This window comes from Rousettus aegyptiacus, unplaced genomic scaffold (genome assembly GCF_014176215.1).
Source record: "Rousettus aegyptiacus isolate mRouAeg1 unplaced genomic scaffold, mRouAeg1.p scaffold_m13_p_17, whole genome shotgun sequence".
Classification (NCBI taxonomy): Eukaryota; Metazoa; Chordata; class Mammalia; order Chiroptera; family Pteropodidae; genus Rousettus; species Rousettus aegyptiacus.
In genome coordinates, this window is record NW_023416292.1 from 2,296,267 (window position 1) to 2,315,773 (window position 19,507).

A 19,507-nucleotide genomic window follows, 5' to 3' on the forward strand; every position below is an offset into this window, starting at 1 on the left:
TGCATGCACCTAGCAAAGACCCCTCAACACATGAAGGAAAAACTGACAGTAGTGAAGGCAAACATAAACAGTTCAGTTCAACAATTGATTGGCAATTTTGATATTCCTCTCTCAATAGTTGATAAAACTAGACAGAAAATTAGTAAGTATATAGAGAACTTGAACAGAATTCAACCAACTTGACCTAACCAACACAAAAAACATATCACTTAGCAACAGCAGAATATACTTTTTTTGGTCAAACTTATATGGGACATTCTACAGAATAGACATATAGTAGGGCATAAACAATTCTTGACAATTTAAAACTATTAAAAATCAAACCAAGTACCCTCTCTACTCACAATGCAATTAAATTAGAAATCAAAAAGAAATTTGGGAAATCCATAATACTTGGAAATTAAACAATATACTTCTAAATCTGATGGGTCAAAGAAGAAAGCACAAGGGAAATTTTAAAATGTCTTAAACTGAATTAAAATCAAAACGCAACTTATAAACATATTTGAGAAGCAGCTAAAGTAGTGCTTCAGGGAAATTTGTAGCATTATGTATTTATATTAGAAGAAAAGAAAGATTTTTGAATCAATGGCCTCAGCTTTACCTTAAGAAATTAGCAAAAAAAAAATAATAATAATTAAATGCAAAGAATATAGAAGGAAGGACATAGACTACAAATCAGAAATCAGTGGACTAGAACATAAAACAAAGCAAAACAAAACAAAAATAGTAGAGAAAAATCAATGAAACCAAAAGCTGGTTCTTTGAAAAGATCAATAAAATTTATAACCTCTAGACAGACTGATAAAAAAGAGAGAAAGAGAGAAGACATAAATTGCCAACATCAGGAATGAATTGCCAACATCAGAAAATCCTACTGACAAGACAAGGATGTCTGCTTTCACCACTTCCATTCAACAGTGTGCTAAATAGCCTACCCAGTACAAGAAGGCAAGAAAAAAGAAATAAAAGAAAGGAGCAAAACTGTTTTTATTCTAAAATGTGATCATCATTGTAAACATTCCTAAGGTCACAGGATACAAGGTCAATATACAAATAAATTGTAACTTCATATGTTAGCATCGAAGAATTGGAAACTGAATTTTTAAAAAGTGCCATTTACAATAGCATCAAAAACCAGTAAATATTTAGGGATAAAAGTAACAAAATATGTGCAAGATCAGTACATTGAAAACAACAAACATTGCTTAAAGACCAAAGTAAACAGAAGGATATACTAGGTTTATGAATCAAAATACTCATATAGATATTTCAAAAGCATTATGCTAAAGAAGCCAGACACCAAAGGGTACATACTGTATGTATGATACCATTTTTATGAATTTCTAGGAAAGGGAAAGTAGTGATAAAAAGCTGGAGGTTGGTTGAATACAAAAGAGCATGAACAGCTTTTTCCAGCTGGAACCATGGAGGGTGCAGAAGAGAAGTTTCCTTCTGTGCCAGAAACCCCTAAGAAAAAGTGAAAGAACTTTGCAGAGCTGAAGTTCAAGCTCCTGAGAAAGAAGTTTTGTCCAAAAGATGCTTCAAAAGACAAGGAGGAGGCTTATCTATGAAAAAGCTAAGCACTATCACAAAGAATATAGGCAAATGTACAGAACCAAGATTTGGATGGCTAGGACGGCAAGAAAAGCTGGTAACTTCTATGTACCTGCAGAACCCAAACTGGCATTTGTCATCAGGATCGGAGGCATCAACGGTGTGAGCCCCAAAGTCCAAAAGGTGCTGTGGCTTCTTCACCTTCGCCAGATCTTTAATGGCACCTTTGTTAAGCTCAACAAAGCTTCGATTAACATGATGAGGACCGTGGAGCCATACATTGCATGGGGGTACCCAAACCTGAAGTCAGTCAATGAATTCCTCTACAAGCATGGTTATGGCAAAATCAATAAAAAGTGAATTGCCCTGACAGGTAACACATTGATTCCTCATTCTCTTGGTAATTATGGCATCATTTGCAAGGAGGATCTGATTCACCAGATCTACACTTTTGGAAAATGCTTCAAAGAAGAAAACAACTTCTTATAGCCCTCTAAGTTGTCTTCGCCACGAGACAGAATGAAGAAAAAGATCATCTGTTTTGTAGAAGATGGAAACACTGGCAATGGGGACCAGATCAACAGGCTTATTAGAAGGATGAACTAAGATATCTACCACGGTTATTTTTATAATCTAGTCAGTTATTAAACAGTGCCTGTTTCAAATTGAAAAAAAAAATAAAGCATGAGGAAACTTTTCTGGGTGATGTAAATGCTCTGTATTTTGATTGTGGCAGTATTTACATAATGGTGCACATTTGTCAAAACTCATTGAATTTTATACTTATATAAATCATACCTTGATATGCTGATTTTTAAAAATGGCCTTACTATCATGAGAAATTGGATATGGAAATGATACTCTGCCTAATGAAGAGGTGCCTTTTATAACACTGACCAAGTTCCAATGAACCTCATGCCGTCACTTGAAAGATCGGTAATGAAGACATAACATCAATTGATTTAAAACCTTAGGTTTAAAGTCATCACTAGTAATACCAGCTTCTCAAAAATATCTCAAGTACTATAATAAATACAACATATACATTGAAGATAGACCTTTCACACATTTAACCGCTTCTTCGAAACATGTAAATTAAGAAATTACTTAATTGTAACAGGATGACAGCATTCCATTGGGAGAAGGCGGCTATGGAAATTGTCTCTTGAGTTAAAGAAAAGTGTATTGTGCACCTAAGACATTCTGGGCCCTGTGCTGAGGACCCATCCACCAAAGAGGTGGCAGTCTACAAGAAGAAAAGGAATTGCAAACTACAATTACAATTCAGTGTGATATGAACAGTGATAAAAGGTGTACAGGGTTCTGTTAATACTGAAAACAAGATAATGAACTCTGAGGATATAGAGAGGGAATCATCATCAGGGATGCTGTCAGAGGGAAGATGATCAAGGAAGGTAAATACTCGCAATGGACTCTGAGGGGATCTATGCCAAATGGGAGAAAGAAGGGACGCTGGCTTAATACGACTTGTCATCTCGCTTGAAACAACCTGGAAAATTAATTGCAAGAACATGTACCTGCTTCAACCTTTAGACTTCCCAGCAGGACTAGTCTTCTATAATTCATATTCCTCTGAAAAAAACGGCCATCCCTCAGGCAGTACTGGGTTACACCCCTCCAGGTCAATAAAGTTGTGACTCTTGGCAGGCTGTCCTGGGGAAAGGAATTTGTTCATAGGTGGATGTCTAGAAAATATGGCCATAATAAAAATAAAACACAAAAACCTCCTATGTAAGTTACTGAAGGTACAAACAAACAAGGAAAAAAATAAACTCTTACCCTCCCTACCCAGACAAATGAAGCAGAAATAAAAGACAGGTAAGGCACCACATTAAAACAGTTGAAAAATGCCTCAGTCACTGCAGGCACAAGAAAATTGTATGCACATGCACAATGGCCTTCCATTCTGCACCCCTGAAGGAGGGTTGGGGGAAGCCCCTTGGAGCCAATACGACCAACCAAAGAGCAGTCTTGGATATCCACCTGGCCTTGGCTACTTTACTAATTCTAAGAAGGAAATCATCAACATCAGTATGAAGCCCCAGCCCAGTAGTTCTAGAGGTTCCTTTCCAGCTTCCAGGCCAGTCACATGTACAACTGTAATTAAACACAGTGATTCTCCATGCCTGGAGCAGTGTGGCAACCTCTCTCTCCACTCATTGAGAATGACTGCCCTGACTCACAGGAATACAGTAGAAAGCTGAACACTGAGCAAATAGTTCAGGGAGAACAAAGCCCTAACTTGAAAAACCCTAATACTCAAACCTAGCAAATAACCCTATATTGGCCTCTTAAATGTCACCTCCATTTCCCTAAATCCTCACTATGTCCATTTAATTTTCTCTCCATGTATATCAGGAAGAATCAATTCATGTGTTTGTAATTAAATACAAATCTTGGTTCTCCCATAAGAAACAGCCCCTACTTCTGAGTAGTTATCACAAAAAAAATGAGTCACAGCCCTCGCATGGCCTGGGCAGGGAAGTTTCCCAGCTTGTTTATACTGAAGAATGGTCTCCAAGCAAGCAACAGCCACCAGGTTAGGAATAACAGGAATCCATCAGGCACTCGGAGATGGTACCGCCATCTAGTGGAATCAACAGAGCATCTCTAGCGACCCAAAGCCAATCTTTCACCAAAAGGGAGTAGAACAGGAACCTCTGGTGTGGTGGGAAGAATACTTTTGTACTCTAGTAGAGAATATTAATTCTGGAAAAGAAAGGTCTCAGCTGATTTGATTACATAGTAAATTCATAAATTAACATGTACCTTATTAATGACATTCAAATTAGTCGAAGTGGTATTCCTACCCAAATTGAAATTTGTAATTTACATTCTACAAATTTAGAGCTTACTGAAGCTTGTCTCTATGGACCTTTCAGTTCTGTGGTTCTACATCATCTACAATTATGGCACATTTTGTTTCTAATCAGACATGGCTGTATCGTTGAAATCTCAGTAAGGACTAGATGAGAGGTGACTAAGAAAGTTATTAACTCATTCTACAAATATCTATTGACTATCTATGATTTGTCAAGCACAGTTCTAGGCTCTGGGCTCACAGAGTAAACAAGGCACATAGGGTTCCTGCTCTCAGAGTTTACAGACTAGTGAGGATGGCAGCAGGCAAGAAACAAGTAAAAATGTTAACAAAGTCAGAATGAACATCATTTTAAAAGATGAAATGAGAAGGAAAGGTGTTGGGGGATGGAGTGGTTAGAGGTCTCTTGGAAGAGATATTTGAGGTGCAAATAGGAGCTAGTCTTCTCATAATGAAATTTGTTTTTAAGATAACCATTCCTGAACATACATCCAAGTGAGCCTCTTTCAGAATTCTTCTGGAACTTCTCTATGGTTTTTGCTTTCAGAGCCAGTGTATGAACTCCATCAAGAAAAGCAGACTTGGGAAACAAACAAACGAAAAAAATATAGGTGATGGAGGCTTTGTTCATTCCTCTCGTGACCACATCAAAATTGAGAAAGAAACACAGAGCAAACAGCAAGTAAAGTGACCTGGGATCTAGATGAACATAATTACTACAACTAGGAAGAAAAATAATTAATCGCCCTGCAAAGGGTAAAGAGTGGGAGGGGACGAAGATGTGAGGCTGCCTGGTAACCTAACAGCTGAGTGGGACAGAGGCTAAGGCAGCCACAGAGGCCTCTTAAAGGGGCCGTGTCCATGACTGGACTTTCCCAGTGACAGACCTGCTCACTCTGAGCACCAGCGCCAGGTCAGCTGCACAGGAACTTACAGGGGGACACTGAGATGTTGAAGTGAGGGCCAGAGGCAAGGCTCTTGCCAGGGCAGAAATGCTGGCAGTATCCATTGTTCCTCTGTTGAGCCCTCCCTCTTCCCAGTGTGTAGAGGCAGCACCACCATAGCTGAGAGGTCATCTAACTGGATAACAGAGGTCGCTCAACCCAGAGAATTCCCTGAAAGTCTGCTTCCCCCAATTTGTGCCCCCGCCCCAAGCCACATCCAGGTATGTCCTCCATGAGTCCTGTGCGCCTTGCTGAGCAGCACCAACACTCACACTGGTGGCAGCTGACCTCAGTTTCTGGTATGGTTTCTTGAGGCAACCATAAGCACAGCATTTGTGGATTGCTTGCTGAATCTTAACAGGTGGCCCTGGAGGGACACAGTCTGGAGCTAAACTTGGCCCACAGCTGAACCCCTCGACATCTACTTCACAAATCCACACTAATAAGACTGGTATAATTAAGAGCTTTGGTTAGTACCTAGAAACAGACATGAAAAGATAGCCAAAATGGGAAAACAAAGAAGAAACCATATGACAAAACAGAACAGAGATGCAGATAGAATAGAGTCAAGTAATCTAACAAATGCAGAATTCAAAACACTGGTTATAAAGATGTTCAATGAACTTATGGGAAGTGTAGATAAATTCAGTGAGAACTTTAACAAAGAGATAAAAAACATAAAAATGGAAATGGAAATTATAAAAGGGAACCATTCTGAAATGAAGAACACATTATCTGAGATGAGAAGTATATTAAATGGAATAAACGAATAAACAAAGTGAATAAAGAAAAGGATTAAATGCCTTATCTAGAGGACAGGAAAGCCAAGGAGACACAATCAGAATGGCAAGAGATGAGGTGCCAAGACTATAAATATAATTTAAGGAGCATATGGGACACTATTAAGGATCCAAATATCCATCTGATCAGCATAACTGAAGAAAATCAAAATGTTGAATGGCTGTTTGAAGAAATTATGATGGAAAACTTCCCTAATCTGGTGAAGGAAATGGACATAACACCCTAGGACGCTCAGAGAATTCCAAAAATCAGGGCCCACACCAAGACACATCATAATTAAAATGCCGAAGTTTAAATACAAAAAAAGAATATTAAAAGCAGCAAGAGAAAAACAGATAGTTACTTATAAGGGAACACCCATAATACTGGCAGCTGATTTCTAAAAAAAAATTATACAGTACATAAGGGCTTGTCAAAAAATATTCATCAGGTTGAAGACCCAGGATCTACAACCAAGAATAATTTACCTAGCAAAGCTATCATTTAGAGTCATAGGACAGATAAAGAGCTTCTCAGGCAAAAATAAGCTAAAAGAATTTATCACCACCAAGCCAGTATTACAGGAAGTATTGGAGGGACTTCTTAAAAATTAAAAAACATGTATCAAAAACAGGAATAAAGAATGGTAATAACTACATTCCTATCAATAAGTACCTCAAATGAAAAAGAATTAAATGCTCCAACTAAAAGATAGAGTGGATGAATGGAAAGGAAAACAAGATACCTACATGTTGCCTATAAGAGACTCACTTTAGATTAAAAGACACACACAGACTAAAAGAAAGGGGATGGAAAAAGATAGTGCTTTGATAGACCTAGAAGGTATTTAAGTCAGACAGAGAAAGATAAACACCACATGATTTCACTTACATGAGGAATCTAAGGAATAAAAAGAACAAACTAATCAAAACAGACTCACAAGTATAGTGGACAATTTGGTGATGGACAAAGGAGAGGGGAATTTAGGAGGCTGGAAGAATGGGTGAAGGGTTAAAGAAGTACAAATTAGTAGCTGTTAGATGGTCATAGGAATGGAGAGCACAGCATAGGGAATGCAGTTAGCATTAATACGTTGGCTAGGTGGAGGATCAGAGGATGGAGGGAGCGGTTGGGGGGATCGTTTTACAAACTATATAGATGTCTAACCAATGTACCATTTACTTGAAAGTAATTTATTTTATTTTATTTTTTAAGATACTAAAATCATCAATCCAGGGGTGGGCTGAAAAAAAATGGAAATGAAAATTATAAAAGGGAATCGGTCAGAAATGAAGAACATATTATTTGAGACGAAGAGTATATTAGAAGGAATCAACAGAGTGGATAAAGAGGATTGAACCGCTAATATAGAGGATGGGGAAGCCAAGGACAATCAGAATAGCAAGAAAAAAAAAAGCCAAGACTATAATCATTGAAAAAGCCTATGAAACACAATTAAATGTAAAAATATCCATGTCATAGGGGTACCTGAAGGAAAACAAAAAGTTGAAGAGCTATTTGAAGAAATAATGATGGAAAACTTCCCTAACCTGGTGAAGGAAAATAGACATACAACCCCAGGAAGCTCAGAGAGTCCCAAGAAAGAGGAACTCAAAGAGGCCCACACTAAGACATATCATCATTAAAATGCTAAAGGTTAAATACAAAGAGAGAATCTTAAAAGCTGCAAGAGAAAAGCAGTTAGTTACCTACAAGGGAACACCCATAAGACTGGCAGCTGATTTCTCAAAAAAGGTTTTGCAGGACAGAAAGGCTTGGCAAAAAAATATTCTACACGATGAAAACCCAGGATCTACAACCAAGAATAATTTATCCAGCAAAGATGTCATTTAGAGCTGAAGGACAGATAAAGAGCTTCCCAGACAAAAATAAGTTAAAGGAATTTATCAACACCAAGCCAGTATTACAGAAAATGCTGGAGAGACTTCTTTAAAAACATGTATCAAAAACATGACTAAAGAATGGTAATAACTACATTCCTGTCAACAAGTACCTGAAATAGAAAAGAATTAAGTGCTCCAACCAAAAGATAGAGTGGTTGAATGGATAAGAAAACAAGACCCCTATATATGCTGCCTATAAGAGACTCACTTCAGATTACAAGAAACACACAGACTAAAAGGAAGGGGATGGAAAAGGATATTGCCTTGATGGACCTAGAGGGTATTGCACTGAATAAAGTCAGATAGAGAAAGACAAATATCACATGATTTCACATACACATGGAATCTAAAGAATAAATGACGACAACAACAGCAACAAAAACGGAAATAAATTAATTCAGAAGAATATTTTGATGACTACTAGATTGGAGGGGGTTGAGGGGGAAGGTGAAAAGGGCAAAGGGATTAAGAAGTATAAATGGGTAGTTACAAAACAGACAAAGAGTTATAAAGTGTAGCACAAGGAAAATAGTTCATAATAATATAAATATGTAAGGCAGAAGAGGGGTACCAGATTTAGTGGGGCGATCACTTTGTGAGTTATATAGATCTCTAATCACTATGCTGTACAAACTGAAACTAATATACTATCGTATGGCAAGTATAATTGGAAAAAATTCATTGAATTATACAATGTTAATAGGAGTAACAATTGTCTATATTTCAATAAAGCCAGGGAAAAAAAGAAAAGCAAAGCAGGCTGAATTCAAAGCAACATAATCCAGTCTAACTTTGACCCTAAACATCTTTTGGGATGTTTCTGAAAGTTACTCCAATTTCTGAGTGTATATTAACCTAAGGTTCTGGTTGGGAAATATGCAATAAGCTCCTAAGAGTTAAGAACTCTGTGAGGTCCTTTCTCCTCGATGGAAAGTATGTCTAATGAGCACACATCTTGGCAATTGTGCTGTTCTTTTATTATGAAATTCTTCATCTTCCTTATTCTAGGTAAGGATTTATAAAAGTGGTGAAAAAAAAAACTGAGCAGACAAGAGGAAACTGGAAAAGGATATTACTGAAATGAAGGGAAGAGTAAAAGATTAAATGAAAACCTGAAAAATGGCTTCAAAGCTTCTTGCCCTATAGCTCAGCTTTCTAGACATAATGGTCTCATTAGATCTCTAAGGTGCCCTCCCCATGGGTCCAGCCACTCACTTTCCAAAAATCCAGTTCCCTGCCAATGGCAAAACACTGATGTAATGCAATTGTTACATAGCAATACTGCCCCACCTTCAACCTGTGTTCTCATCCCATGTGTAAAATTCTCTTTAAATCACCTAATGTCAAGCCTCTTACTAAAATGTATTAATTGAAAGCTTGTTTGATGAATCCTCAGTGAACAGGATTAGCTCTATTTCTCCTATTTATTACACATATTGTTATAGATCTTGAGATCACGATGCCTCTGTATTTCAAAGTCTTAACTGACTGACACAGTCTCATTGGAGTAAATCCAGGGAGAAAAAGGCTGTTTTGTATTGATCATAGAGCATTCAACAAGTGCATAAGGAAAAATTCCTAATTTCCAATGTAAAAAAATTTCAAATATGTGACATGTGTCCTAATCAGTTAAGAAATATCAAAACCTCCTTATACACATAAAAAGAAATTTGAGTCTCTCATCTCAAAAAGGCATGCTGGGTAGCATATTTTTTAGTATGTATATCTCTATATTAGATGCTTTTATAAATGATACTTTTATGAGAAAAAAAATATTTCCGATATTTTTAAAAGGTATATATAGAGGAAGGTCCAAAGAAAGTTTCCAAATGAGACCACTAAATTCTATGTGTGACTTGAAATTTCTAAGGCCAGCAATTATATTTGCTTTAAACTTTTAACTAAAGTAGAAAAAAAAAAACACAGCACAATTTCTGCATCAGGAACATGACAGCAATAAAATCTGGCTTGATGTGAATAAGGCTATTTTCCCACCTCTTCCTGGAAAAAGACATCCAAAAATGCTTAACCCCAAGATGGTGTAAAAGTATAACCTGGGGCTGTCCATTCAGTTTGTACTAAATACTGATTATCTGCAAGTTAATGTTTCTTTCCTTCTCCTTTACAATTATACCTTTTATAAATTTTCTTCACAGGCTAGAAGATCCAAATATCTAAATGAAGAATTATATTATAGTATATTATATTATATTATATCTTGCTATAACCAAAATGTTTGTCTTTTTTTCAGGGTAAAAAGTTTTTTCTGATGTTACCAGCACATTTATTAATACCATACATCATGATTTACAATACCATGGTTATCATCAATGATGCACAAAACAGAGATTTCCTTGCTACTTAGGAGAAACACTATGCTAACCCCAGCGTTCAAATTTTACTGCTTTTGTGAATATTTTTAATTTTATTGTTTTCTTTGTAGCAGAAGTAGATGGCTGGACCAATTTTGGATTCTAATACCCAATCTACATTTCATACCTAAAGAACCAAATTCTCCTTTCCATTATTAAAATGTGGTTTGCAATTACAATATTTATCCCATTACCATTCCTGTCCTTCAATCAGCTAAGGTGCAACTGACAATTCGCATAACTTTTTAAACCACAGAAATCTGTCCAGCACCTCTCAATTTATAGTGCTTCCACAAAAATACCTGATTTACTCCTAAAACTCCTGCTCGGTAATCCAAAACTAATGTAAAATACTACAAAACATAAAATACAAAGTTGAACCAAAACATCACATAACATTTAATATTTGCAAATATATTTATTACAATTTACAGATTAGTTGTTATATACACAAATAGAATTTTACTATAAAATCCCAACAAACTGGTAACATTTAACTCATTGGTCTGTAGAAGCCAATTTAGAAGTCTTTTAGTCTCTTAACTTCACCTTCCTTAAATTATAAAAAAATAAAATCTGATAGTTTTGATTTCAAGTTAAAGATGAAGAGGTGCTATTATTACATTTCAACATCAGAGAAATTTTTACCTGTCTGTACAAAGCCCTTCATATGCTACATTGATACTCAAAGCACCATTGCAAGACATTAAATGAGTAGAATGTTCAATTAAAATTTCTAAGGATTTTAAGATCGGATGGAGGTTTAACTTTGTTCTAACAACTAGGATTAGTTTGAAACTGGTAAGAATGGTTTTTCTTCTTCTATCCAACTTAAAAATGGTCCCTTCTGTCCTCATGATCCTCTAACCACTTCTTTTAAAGGAGGGTAGTAAATGGGAGAATTGTTAACCAAACTTTTACTCATTTGGTACTGAGACTGAAGTTGGAATCCTAAGCGAACAGTTTCCCACAATCCAATTAATGGAAAGATATCCATTATTTTCAAATAGGCAGGGGTGCTAGATTTCAGAAACACAAATCACATCCCAAATTCCTGAAATAAAATAGTATACTTCACTCCAGTTTTAAAAAAATGCCTATACATTTTCAAAACACTTTCTTCAAGGCAAATAACGCCTTCTTTCTGCCTGACACAGCCGGTGCCTGGAACCAGCCTGCTTTCCTGGTGTTACACTCAATTCTGTGAATGCATTCCCTATGATTACCTGAAGTGGAGGTGCAGAAAACACACTGACTAAAGGCTCTGCAAAAATCTTGACCAAGTTTTATGTTGTTGCCCTCTCAGTGTGTTAATGTATGAAAATATATATTAACACTGGAGGCAGTTCTCATAGCAAACCAGATAGAAATAAAACAATGACCTGGTAGATTATAAACTGAGGTAGTAACCCTGCAAGAACTTCTGATAAAAACTGTCCCCATACTGAAATTCAAAATTAAGAGGTCCTCTACTCTATTCACGTTTTCCATTACCTATAACAGGAGACACACGGAATAAAAATAGATCATTAAGGAGTTGGTTAACATTCCCTCAACCTAACAGATGTACACCTTGTCGAGCTACTTATAAACCCAGCACAACCAGTCACTGCAAAAACCTGGATTCAAAAGTAAACATAGATATTAAGACGTTCTAGTTGTTAAATCTATAGGTCTATCCTTTCCTCAAAGTATAGGCCCTGCTTCTCCCATTATTAAAATAGAACACAATAAACTTGGATACTGACTGAAGGCTATATTTTATATTTCAAACTGGAGAATTCAGAACTGCCCATTTCTAAATTTACTGTGTCATGCTAACAGGTTTTTAAAGTGACAGTGCTGAAGCATGATATTAATAACACTGGTTTTCTGTTGAGAGCATATACAAAACCGAACTGCTCTGATGTGTCCTATCTTCTTCCTAGGAAAATTCTAGGCTTTTAATTTTAAAAAATAAATGTCTATGATGTAATGATCACTTTCTGGTGTCTTTTATAACAATTTCCATCTGTTGAAAGATACAAAGAGCCATTCAACTGGGAACTACAATACATATACAGAACCCTCTCCAAAAAAAACAGTTTGCACAGAAATTAAATGTTAGATATTAAAATTTGGAGGAAAGATGCCGCGTTCCCAAAGTAGCAGAGAGTAACCCATATGTAGGTTTTGTGGCAGTCCTTGGAAATATCTTAGGTGGAACTTTACCCAGAAATAAAACCCACCATACATTTTCAACCATACATTTTTAGAAAAGAAAAAAAAAGTGACACTAGATAATATACCTTAAGTTGGTAGCATATACAAGATTATTTAATTAGCCTTAATGTAGATGGGGCCAAATCACTGAAATAAGAAAATATAGAAAAAAACATAAAAGCCCATTAATTACAGAATGTTGAAGAGGGAAAAAAAGAGAGCCCCAAGTTTTTATAGACAGGTACACATCATTTAAATTAAAATGAAAAATGGGCTTTGAACCCTATATCGTTTCCCAAGAAAATAAGTTTCAAAAGTGCAAAATTACACCTTAAAAGTTCCCTTTTCATCTCAGCAAGCAAACAACATCCAAAAATACATCCAACTAATAAACAGTGGAGGATTAGAAATCACACTATCATCCTTCATTATCAGATCCTGGCTTCAAACTTGGACATCTGAGTGGGATATGTTGCAAAACAATATTAAACGAGGTCGCTGGATCCAAGTTACATATCCTTTTAAAAAAGTCAAAGGACAGCTGCCATTTTTTGTTTTAAAAGAAACCTATCAAGTAAGAATTAGCATATGCTAGGGCCAGACGCTATCAAATCATCTGAACAGGGCTCGAAAACATCAAGTCCTTTGAAGCATGTCTCCTGGAGTCTATGAAACATTCTTTCTCTGTGCTCAAATGTCAAGCAATATCCGATAGCGTCTTCAGTTTCTTGAATTCGTTTCTGGAACCTGCATCCATCTCGTGCAAATTCTTCCCATGGTCCTTTTCGATCCTCGTCTCCACTTATATAATACTCAGTAACTTCTTCAAGGAAGGTTACCTATGAAGACAAAGACTAACTTTATTAACTCTCTGGGACCTTACAATCATCATTGAGGTAATTAGCCCTTTATGCTACTAATTCTTTCAGAATATCAAATATCTTACAAAAATATTTGGCCTTAGCAATAAACAGAAGTTAAAAAAAAGACAGTTCTGACTGACTAGATGGCATCTGAGTAAAACTGTGGGCAAACGCCACCTTAATTTTACACAGAAACACACTGAGTCATGTCCCCCATCCTTCATCTTTTAACTCCCCTGCCCCGCTTTGGCTTTTTAGGTTAATAAAATAAATCCAACTGGGGAACTGTAATTTTCATGATGTAATTAATCCTTACTCTTTTTTTAATCTTTAAGGATTAAAAAGATACTCTTCTTCCAAAATGACAAAAGATTTCAGAAACATACCTGGAAGTCAATGCTTTCATTATTGCACAAAAGCTTTAAAAAAATTTTTTTCCACTTATTTCTAGTCTTCCTTTTTAAAAGAAATTTCACTTTTCAGTGCTTTCCAATTTTTGAATTCTAAACATTCTTTCATTATTGCTTTTGTAATCAGAATACAAAAGAGAAAGTTACTTAATATACAAAGTACAGCAAAATTAACATATCTTTAAGTCTGTTATTATGAGAGACTTTGTAGTTAAGATAAAAACCCTCTTTGTATTCCTCAATATGCTATCACTATACATGAAATTGTGAACAGTATTATATATGATCCCATGTAATGAGTGACAGTTCCTGTTAATCTCTACTTAATTTCCAATACAGAAATTTCTTTGTAAGATATCAAACTCCAAAAGTAAGTATCTACTTGCTTTAAAGTATGTTTAATAGTTACATCAGCTAATCCCAGGGTGGCTTACCACTTTCATTCCCTTTACATCAGGGCAACGAATGCCCCCGAGGACAATTAGTAGGTATGTAACCCCTTACTAGATATTGCATTCTAGTGTTATTCATTGTGTCACTAAGATAAGTAACATTTACATAGTGTTTACCATATACCAGGCTCTTTTAAAGCATTTTATAATTTTTATCTCATTTAATCCTCATGTCAACCCTGTAGGTTAGGTACTATCATCATTTCCACTGTACAGATACAAAAAAAGACCCACAGGTTAACTGGCTTGTTCAAATCAAACAGCTTCTACATGATATAATCAGGATTTAAATTCTGTCTGGCTCCACAATCTGCACTATGATATCGCAGGACACAAAGCATTTTAAATTCTCAGATCTGAAAGCTTCATTTAAAGAATTAGGCACTACCCATTAGTCCCATATACTTAAAGAATGGAAAGTAGGCAAAGGCTGCCAAATAGTTTTACCATATCTTAGACATAATCTTTTATAAATGTTGCTTCTCGTTCACAGTCAATAGTCTCACACCTGACTTATGCCATTTTTACTCAATAGCAGGCTAAAATGAAACATGCAACCAGCCTGACGTCCCTGACAATAAGAGCTACCATTTAAAAGCAAGGCAATGAACTATGAGTTTTATTGACTTATCTTATTTGAATCGTGCAATAACTCATACAACAGATATGCCTGATTATTAGTCCCATCAGATAAATGAGCACATCAAGGCCATGAGAAGTCAAGTCACTTCTCAGATTTGGGTGTCTTTCCAAATCTCTTGGCCCTCACCACTTGGGAGTAGGGAACACAGGTCTCCAGGTGTCAAATGCTCATTCCATTGCCTGACTTTGTTTCTTACCTATTCACTAAATAGGTCATTTTGTCATGGGCCCCTTAAAAAGATACAGAAAAGTTATTTTATGGTGACATTTACAGAAGTGTAAACTAAAATTTAATTTTAACATGACTTATCTGCACCTACAGGTAAGATATAAAATTACATTTAGAGATACTTTCTACCCCAAGAATAGTTTCAAAGTACTAAGTTGAACATTTGTAGCCAATGGATGAGAGTACTGTCCATTGGAAAATCCCTGAGGTCGATAATATTCACTTGCTCCTTTCTCTGTCCAAATAAAGGCACAAATAACCAAAGAAACTTTTCCTCTACAATAAAAGGTACCCTGTGTTTGGGGAGGATTTCTCTCCAGTTATTAACTTTAGCTAAATAAACAACAGAGGGGGGAAAAAATAAAGCAATTCAAAAAACTGCCAAAATAAGGTTAACTTGACAATGTGTTGAAAGAAATTGTTCTAAGTTTTAAGACTAGCCTGAGAAAGCAACTCCTTAAAATAAACAAAGTAAGTGATCATCGTTTTATATGATTATTAACCTACAGCTGGCCATTCATAACAGGTATTGCATTCTTAAAGAAAAGGCAATACTATTTCCTGTGTTGTTTTTGACAGTCAATCAAAATCAAGTACATGTCACAAAGTTTTTAATACTGAAATTAATATTTCCTTTCATGGCAAAAACCAGATAAATCTGACTTGCTCTTCTTTGGTATCATCATCTCTTTGGATTCTAACGGACAAGAATGAAGACACTTATCATAACATACCACACACTTAAATTTTAAAATGCTATGGCTATACTTGGACGTTCCCAATTACTAGAAATATTAAATCATGTGTACACAAGGTTTAATTTTTCTGTTCCTTAAAGAGTGAAAAGTTGAAGCTTGTAAATAGCTCAGAGCTGCCAACTCAAAAATGGCACTTTCCTGCAAACTTCTACACACTGGCATCTCCAATTTCAACAGGAACCCTCTACTTGAGAGGAAAAAAAGAGGGTCATTTCTCAATCCCAGTACATGGACTTAAGACATTTAGAGGCCTTCTTCAAATATATGCACTATTATTCCTCCAGAAAAGTCACGCTGCTATATTTAACCATATCAAAAACAATCCTTACAAAATATCAAGCAGATTAAATAAAAGAAAGAAACAAACCTTTTTTCTCTTGATTTGTGTGTGTCTTTCTCCAGAAAGAACCCCACCCCGTATCGAGTCTGAACATTCACTGCCTTGGCTCCCTAAAGGTTGCGCCTTACAGGACAGTGAGGTGTGACACTCAGAAACAGCCACAACGAACTCTGATGACCTCTCTGAGTCATGACAGCCTTTCCAATTTTTCCCTGATGTTTGAAACGGAGCCTTAAAATTTAAAAGGTTGTAGGGATCATCTGAATTACAGAAAGAGTTCCACAGTTTGAGACTCTCTGCTTCATCTGCACTAGATTCCCAGTCATCTTCCTCCCCAGAATTATGGTCAGGAGACTCAGGACGGCTTCCAGTTTGGAGAGAATTCTCTAGATCAGACTTGTCAGGCAAATATTTCTCTGAGTCAGAAGAATCTCCAGGAACAATTCTGGCAGAGGTCTGAACAGCTGCTGTAAAGTTTTGGGGATTATAAGGATCTACACTGTAGAAAGAGTTCCAAAGGTGAAGCCCTTCAGAGTCTTGTTCAACGTCTGATTCTGAGAGTGAGCTATCACTATCGAAACCATCATCCTCAGCTTCCTCATCCCAATCCTCACCTTCTGAATCAGAACTTATTTCTAGGTCACTGGATGCACCTCCCAAAATATAATCTATCAACTTATTACTACACGCCGGTCTGGCAGAAATGAGACGGTCATCTTCTATGTCTGAAGGGTCAACTACACTTATTTGTTCCTCCCCAGGCTCTCTTTCCATAGGTACCTCACAAGATGGGCAACTTTCCAAAAGACCCTGTTTTTCCAAAGCAAGAGGCACCTCTTTAGTCAATTCTATTTTTTCCTCCGTGGGTTCCTGGACGGTTCCGGGAATGGCTCCAGTAAAAGGAACAAACTGTGTCAGATTATCTATGCACGCCTTCGGGTCCATCCGGAGAAGGTTGTGTTCCTCCTCCAGACTGTGGTAGCCATGATCTTGGTCGGGGGTGGGTAAAGCTTGCCCCTTGCTAGCCTGCTGAAGAAATTCCAGACGTTTCATGCGAACATGGTGGATTTCTGGCCGACCTTCTCTCGAAAGAGGTGGACATTCCTGACACGAGGCGCGAGTGATCTCTGCATTCAGTGGCTGGGGAAGAGAATGATCCTCAGGCAGACAGCTGCTCTCTGAACTTACCGTCTGTAAACCAACTAGCTCGCCATTTCCAACGCCGTTCTGACAGCTAAGCGCTACACTCGGAAGGCAGTCCAGATAAGAGGGGTTCAGCAAATAGGAGACGGTGTTGAAATTGCTTAAACGCTGAATGTTTTGAGGCCCGGAGGGCGAAGGGCCAAGTTCTCCGTCGGGGAACAGCCGGGCTTGAAGGCTATTCGGCAACAGCTCCACTCCCCACAGCTGCTGCTCGAGAAGAAAAGCGTGGGCTGCAGGGTCCAAGGCCCTTCCCTTGGCTTTCAGTTCCAATTCTAGATCGGCGGACGAGCACTGCCAGTGGATCCCCTCCTCTATCCAGCCCAGGAGACTGGCAGCCGCGTCGGCCGCGGGATCCAGCCTCAGCGAACTCAGAGATTTCTGCGACGCGGGGGCGACTGGGTCCCCCCGAGCCCTCAAGGCTCTCAGAACGTTGTAGCCTCCAGAAAAATCTATCCATCTGGTCGGAATCATCTCACCGAGAAGCTGGCTCCAAATCAGCAGCTTCTGAAGCAGGCTGGGGAGTGGCGCGAAGAGCTGGGAAAGCAGCTTCATCCAGTAGCTGGTCCGAGCCTCGGGCCGAGAAAAAGCCGTTTTGGGGTCCCCGGGATACTCCGCAGCAGGAGGTGTAGGGAACCTGGCAGTGCCCGGTGGCGAGCATCGAGGGAAGGGCAGCCGGAACAGGGGGCCCGCCCGAGGCGCCGGCCGTCCCCGTGGCGCGTCAGTTCCCGGCTCCATTGCCCTGCTCTTGGCAGTGCCTCAGCGAGGTGTGCGGACGAGGCGGCAGGTACTCGCACGGGATCTGGAGAGGCCTACAAGGTCTCGGCCTCGCCTCGTGGAGGAGTCGGCGCCCCAGGCCGGTCGCCGGGACAGCAGAAGAGCCACAGAGGGCAGCGGCTTCGGCCGCCGGTGGCGGTGGAAGAACGCAATCCCGAACGGCTGGCGCAGAACACGGCGGCGGCAGCGACACCCATCCCGGCGGGAAGGAGGCGTCCTAGTCGGCTCGAGGCCTCGCCACCATAGAGATGAGGCCTCCCGCAGCGGGGTCGCCACTTTCCACAAGAGACAGATAGTTTAAAAGCCCCTCACAGAGAGTTCCCGGAAGGGCTGGGCGGCAAAGAAGACGGGCGCGGGGACAAACCCAATCCAAAATGGCCGCAGAGCCACAGCCAAGGCCAGATAACCCCAGGAAACCCGACGGGAACCCGGACGACGTCCGCTACGCCACCAGCTCCGCGCCGCCGAACGTCACTCGTAGAGCCCGAAAGGCGGACCCTTCCGCGCTCTTCCGGGCGGCCGCTGATTGGCCTGGCTCGCGTCCCTGTCGGCTTCCTTACTCTCGGTAGATCCAGCTCGCGCGCGGAAGGTTGCATCAGCCGAGCCCGAGTTCGGCGCTTGCGCACTCGCTTCTCGGTGGTCTCCTAGGAGACCGCCCTCCGGCCCCCACCCCCGACCTCTGGGCGAAAGGGAACGTTTGCAGATAACATATTTCGGGGTTCATTATTGTTGAGTGATAAATAGATCATCACCTGAGATCCAAGAGCTGGGCAATGCTATGTAAATACACATCTGGTGTTAAGGCACAAGCTGGAGTGAATAATAGTAAAAAATAGCAAGTAAAAAATGAATCATTCTTAGGCATTCCTGCCTTTTAGATTTTAGGATTTCTAAACCACTCTTTAGCTCTACCTAGAATATAACTTTGAGGTGTTTTAGCGTCCAATCCACATACAACCCACACGAAAATGTAAACTCTTGTTTCTCAGGTATGTCCCTATTAGACTATCCCTTTTCAGTGGGACAAACTGAAGTCACAGAGAAGGAAGCAGTCCCCAGAACTGTTTACTCTTGAATGCTTCCCAGCAGGCAACGCATTCAAATCATATTTATTTCCTGAGCCCCAAGTACCACAGGATACAACATCCAAAGAGGGAAGCACAGACCATTATCCTTTGAAAAAAATCTTGTCTCATAATTCTAGCTGCTATATTTGATTATTTTTCAAGTTTGGT

At 38.7% G+C, this 19,507-nt stretch overlaps 1 protein-coding gene and 1 pseudogene across 2 annotated transcripts; one reads left to right on the forward strand and one right to left on the reverse strand.

Moving 5' to 3' along the window:
* Positions 1 to 1,415: 1,415 nt before the first annotated feature.
* LOC107508956 lies at positions 1,416 to 2,163 on the forward strand (annotated as a pseudogene).
* Positions 2,164 to 10,774: 8,611 nt separating this feature from the next.
* PPP1R15B (protein phosphatase 1 regulatory subunit 15B) lies at positions 10,775 to 18,804 on the reverse strand. 2 transcript variants are annotated; one of them, XM_016140170.2, is made up of 2 exons: positions 17,484 to 18,804; positions 10,775 to 13,440 (listed from the first exon to the last, which is right to left on the reverse strand). In XM_016140170.2, exons 1-2 carry the CDS (start codon positions 18,231 to 18,233, stop codon positions 13,183 to 13,185), a joined length of 1,008 nt encoding a protein of 335 aa, XP_015995656.1. In that variant the 5' UTR covers positions 18,234 to 18,804; the 3' UTR covers positions 10,775 to 13,182. The 2 variants fall into 2 exon arrangements, with proteins under 2 accessions (XP_015995656.1, XP_015995652.2); XM_016140166.2 differs by having other exon boundaries at positions 16,323 to 18,767.
* Positions 18,805 to 19,507: the final 703 nt, after the last annotated feature.

Bases quoted from the DNA above. Each gene is read 5' to 3' on its own strand.
- PPP1R15B (XM_016140166.2), bottom strand. From the start codon at position 18,233: ATGGAGCCGGGAACTGACGCGCCACGGGGACGGCCGGCGCCTCGGGCG. The intron at 13,441-16,322 runs GTTTGTTTCTTT...TTGTCTTCATAG, and splicing joins CACAAATCAAGAGAAAAAAG to GTAACCTTCCTTGAAGAAGT.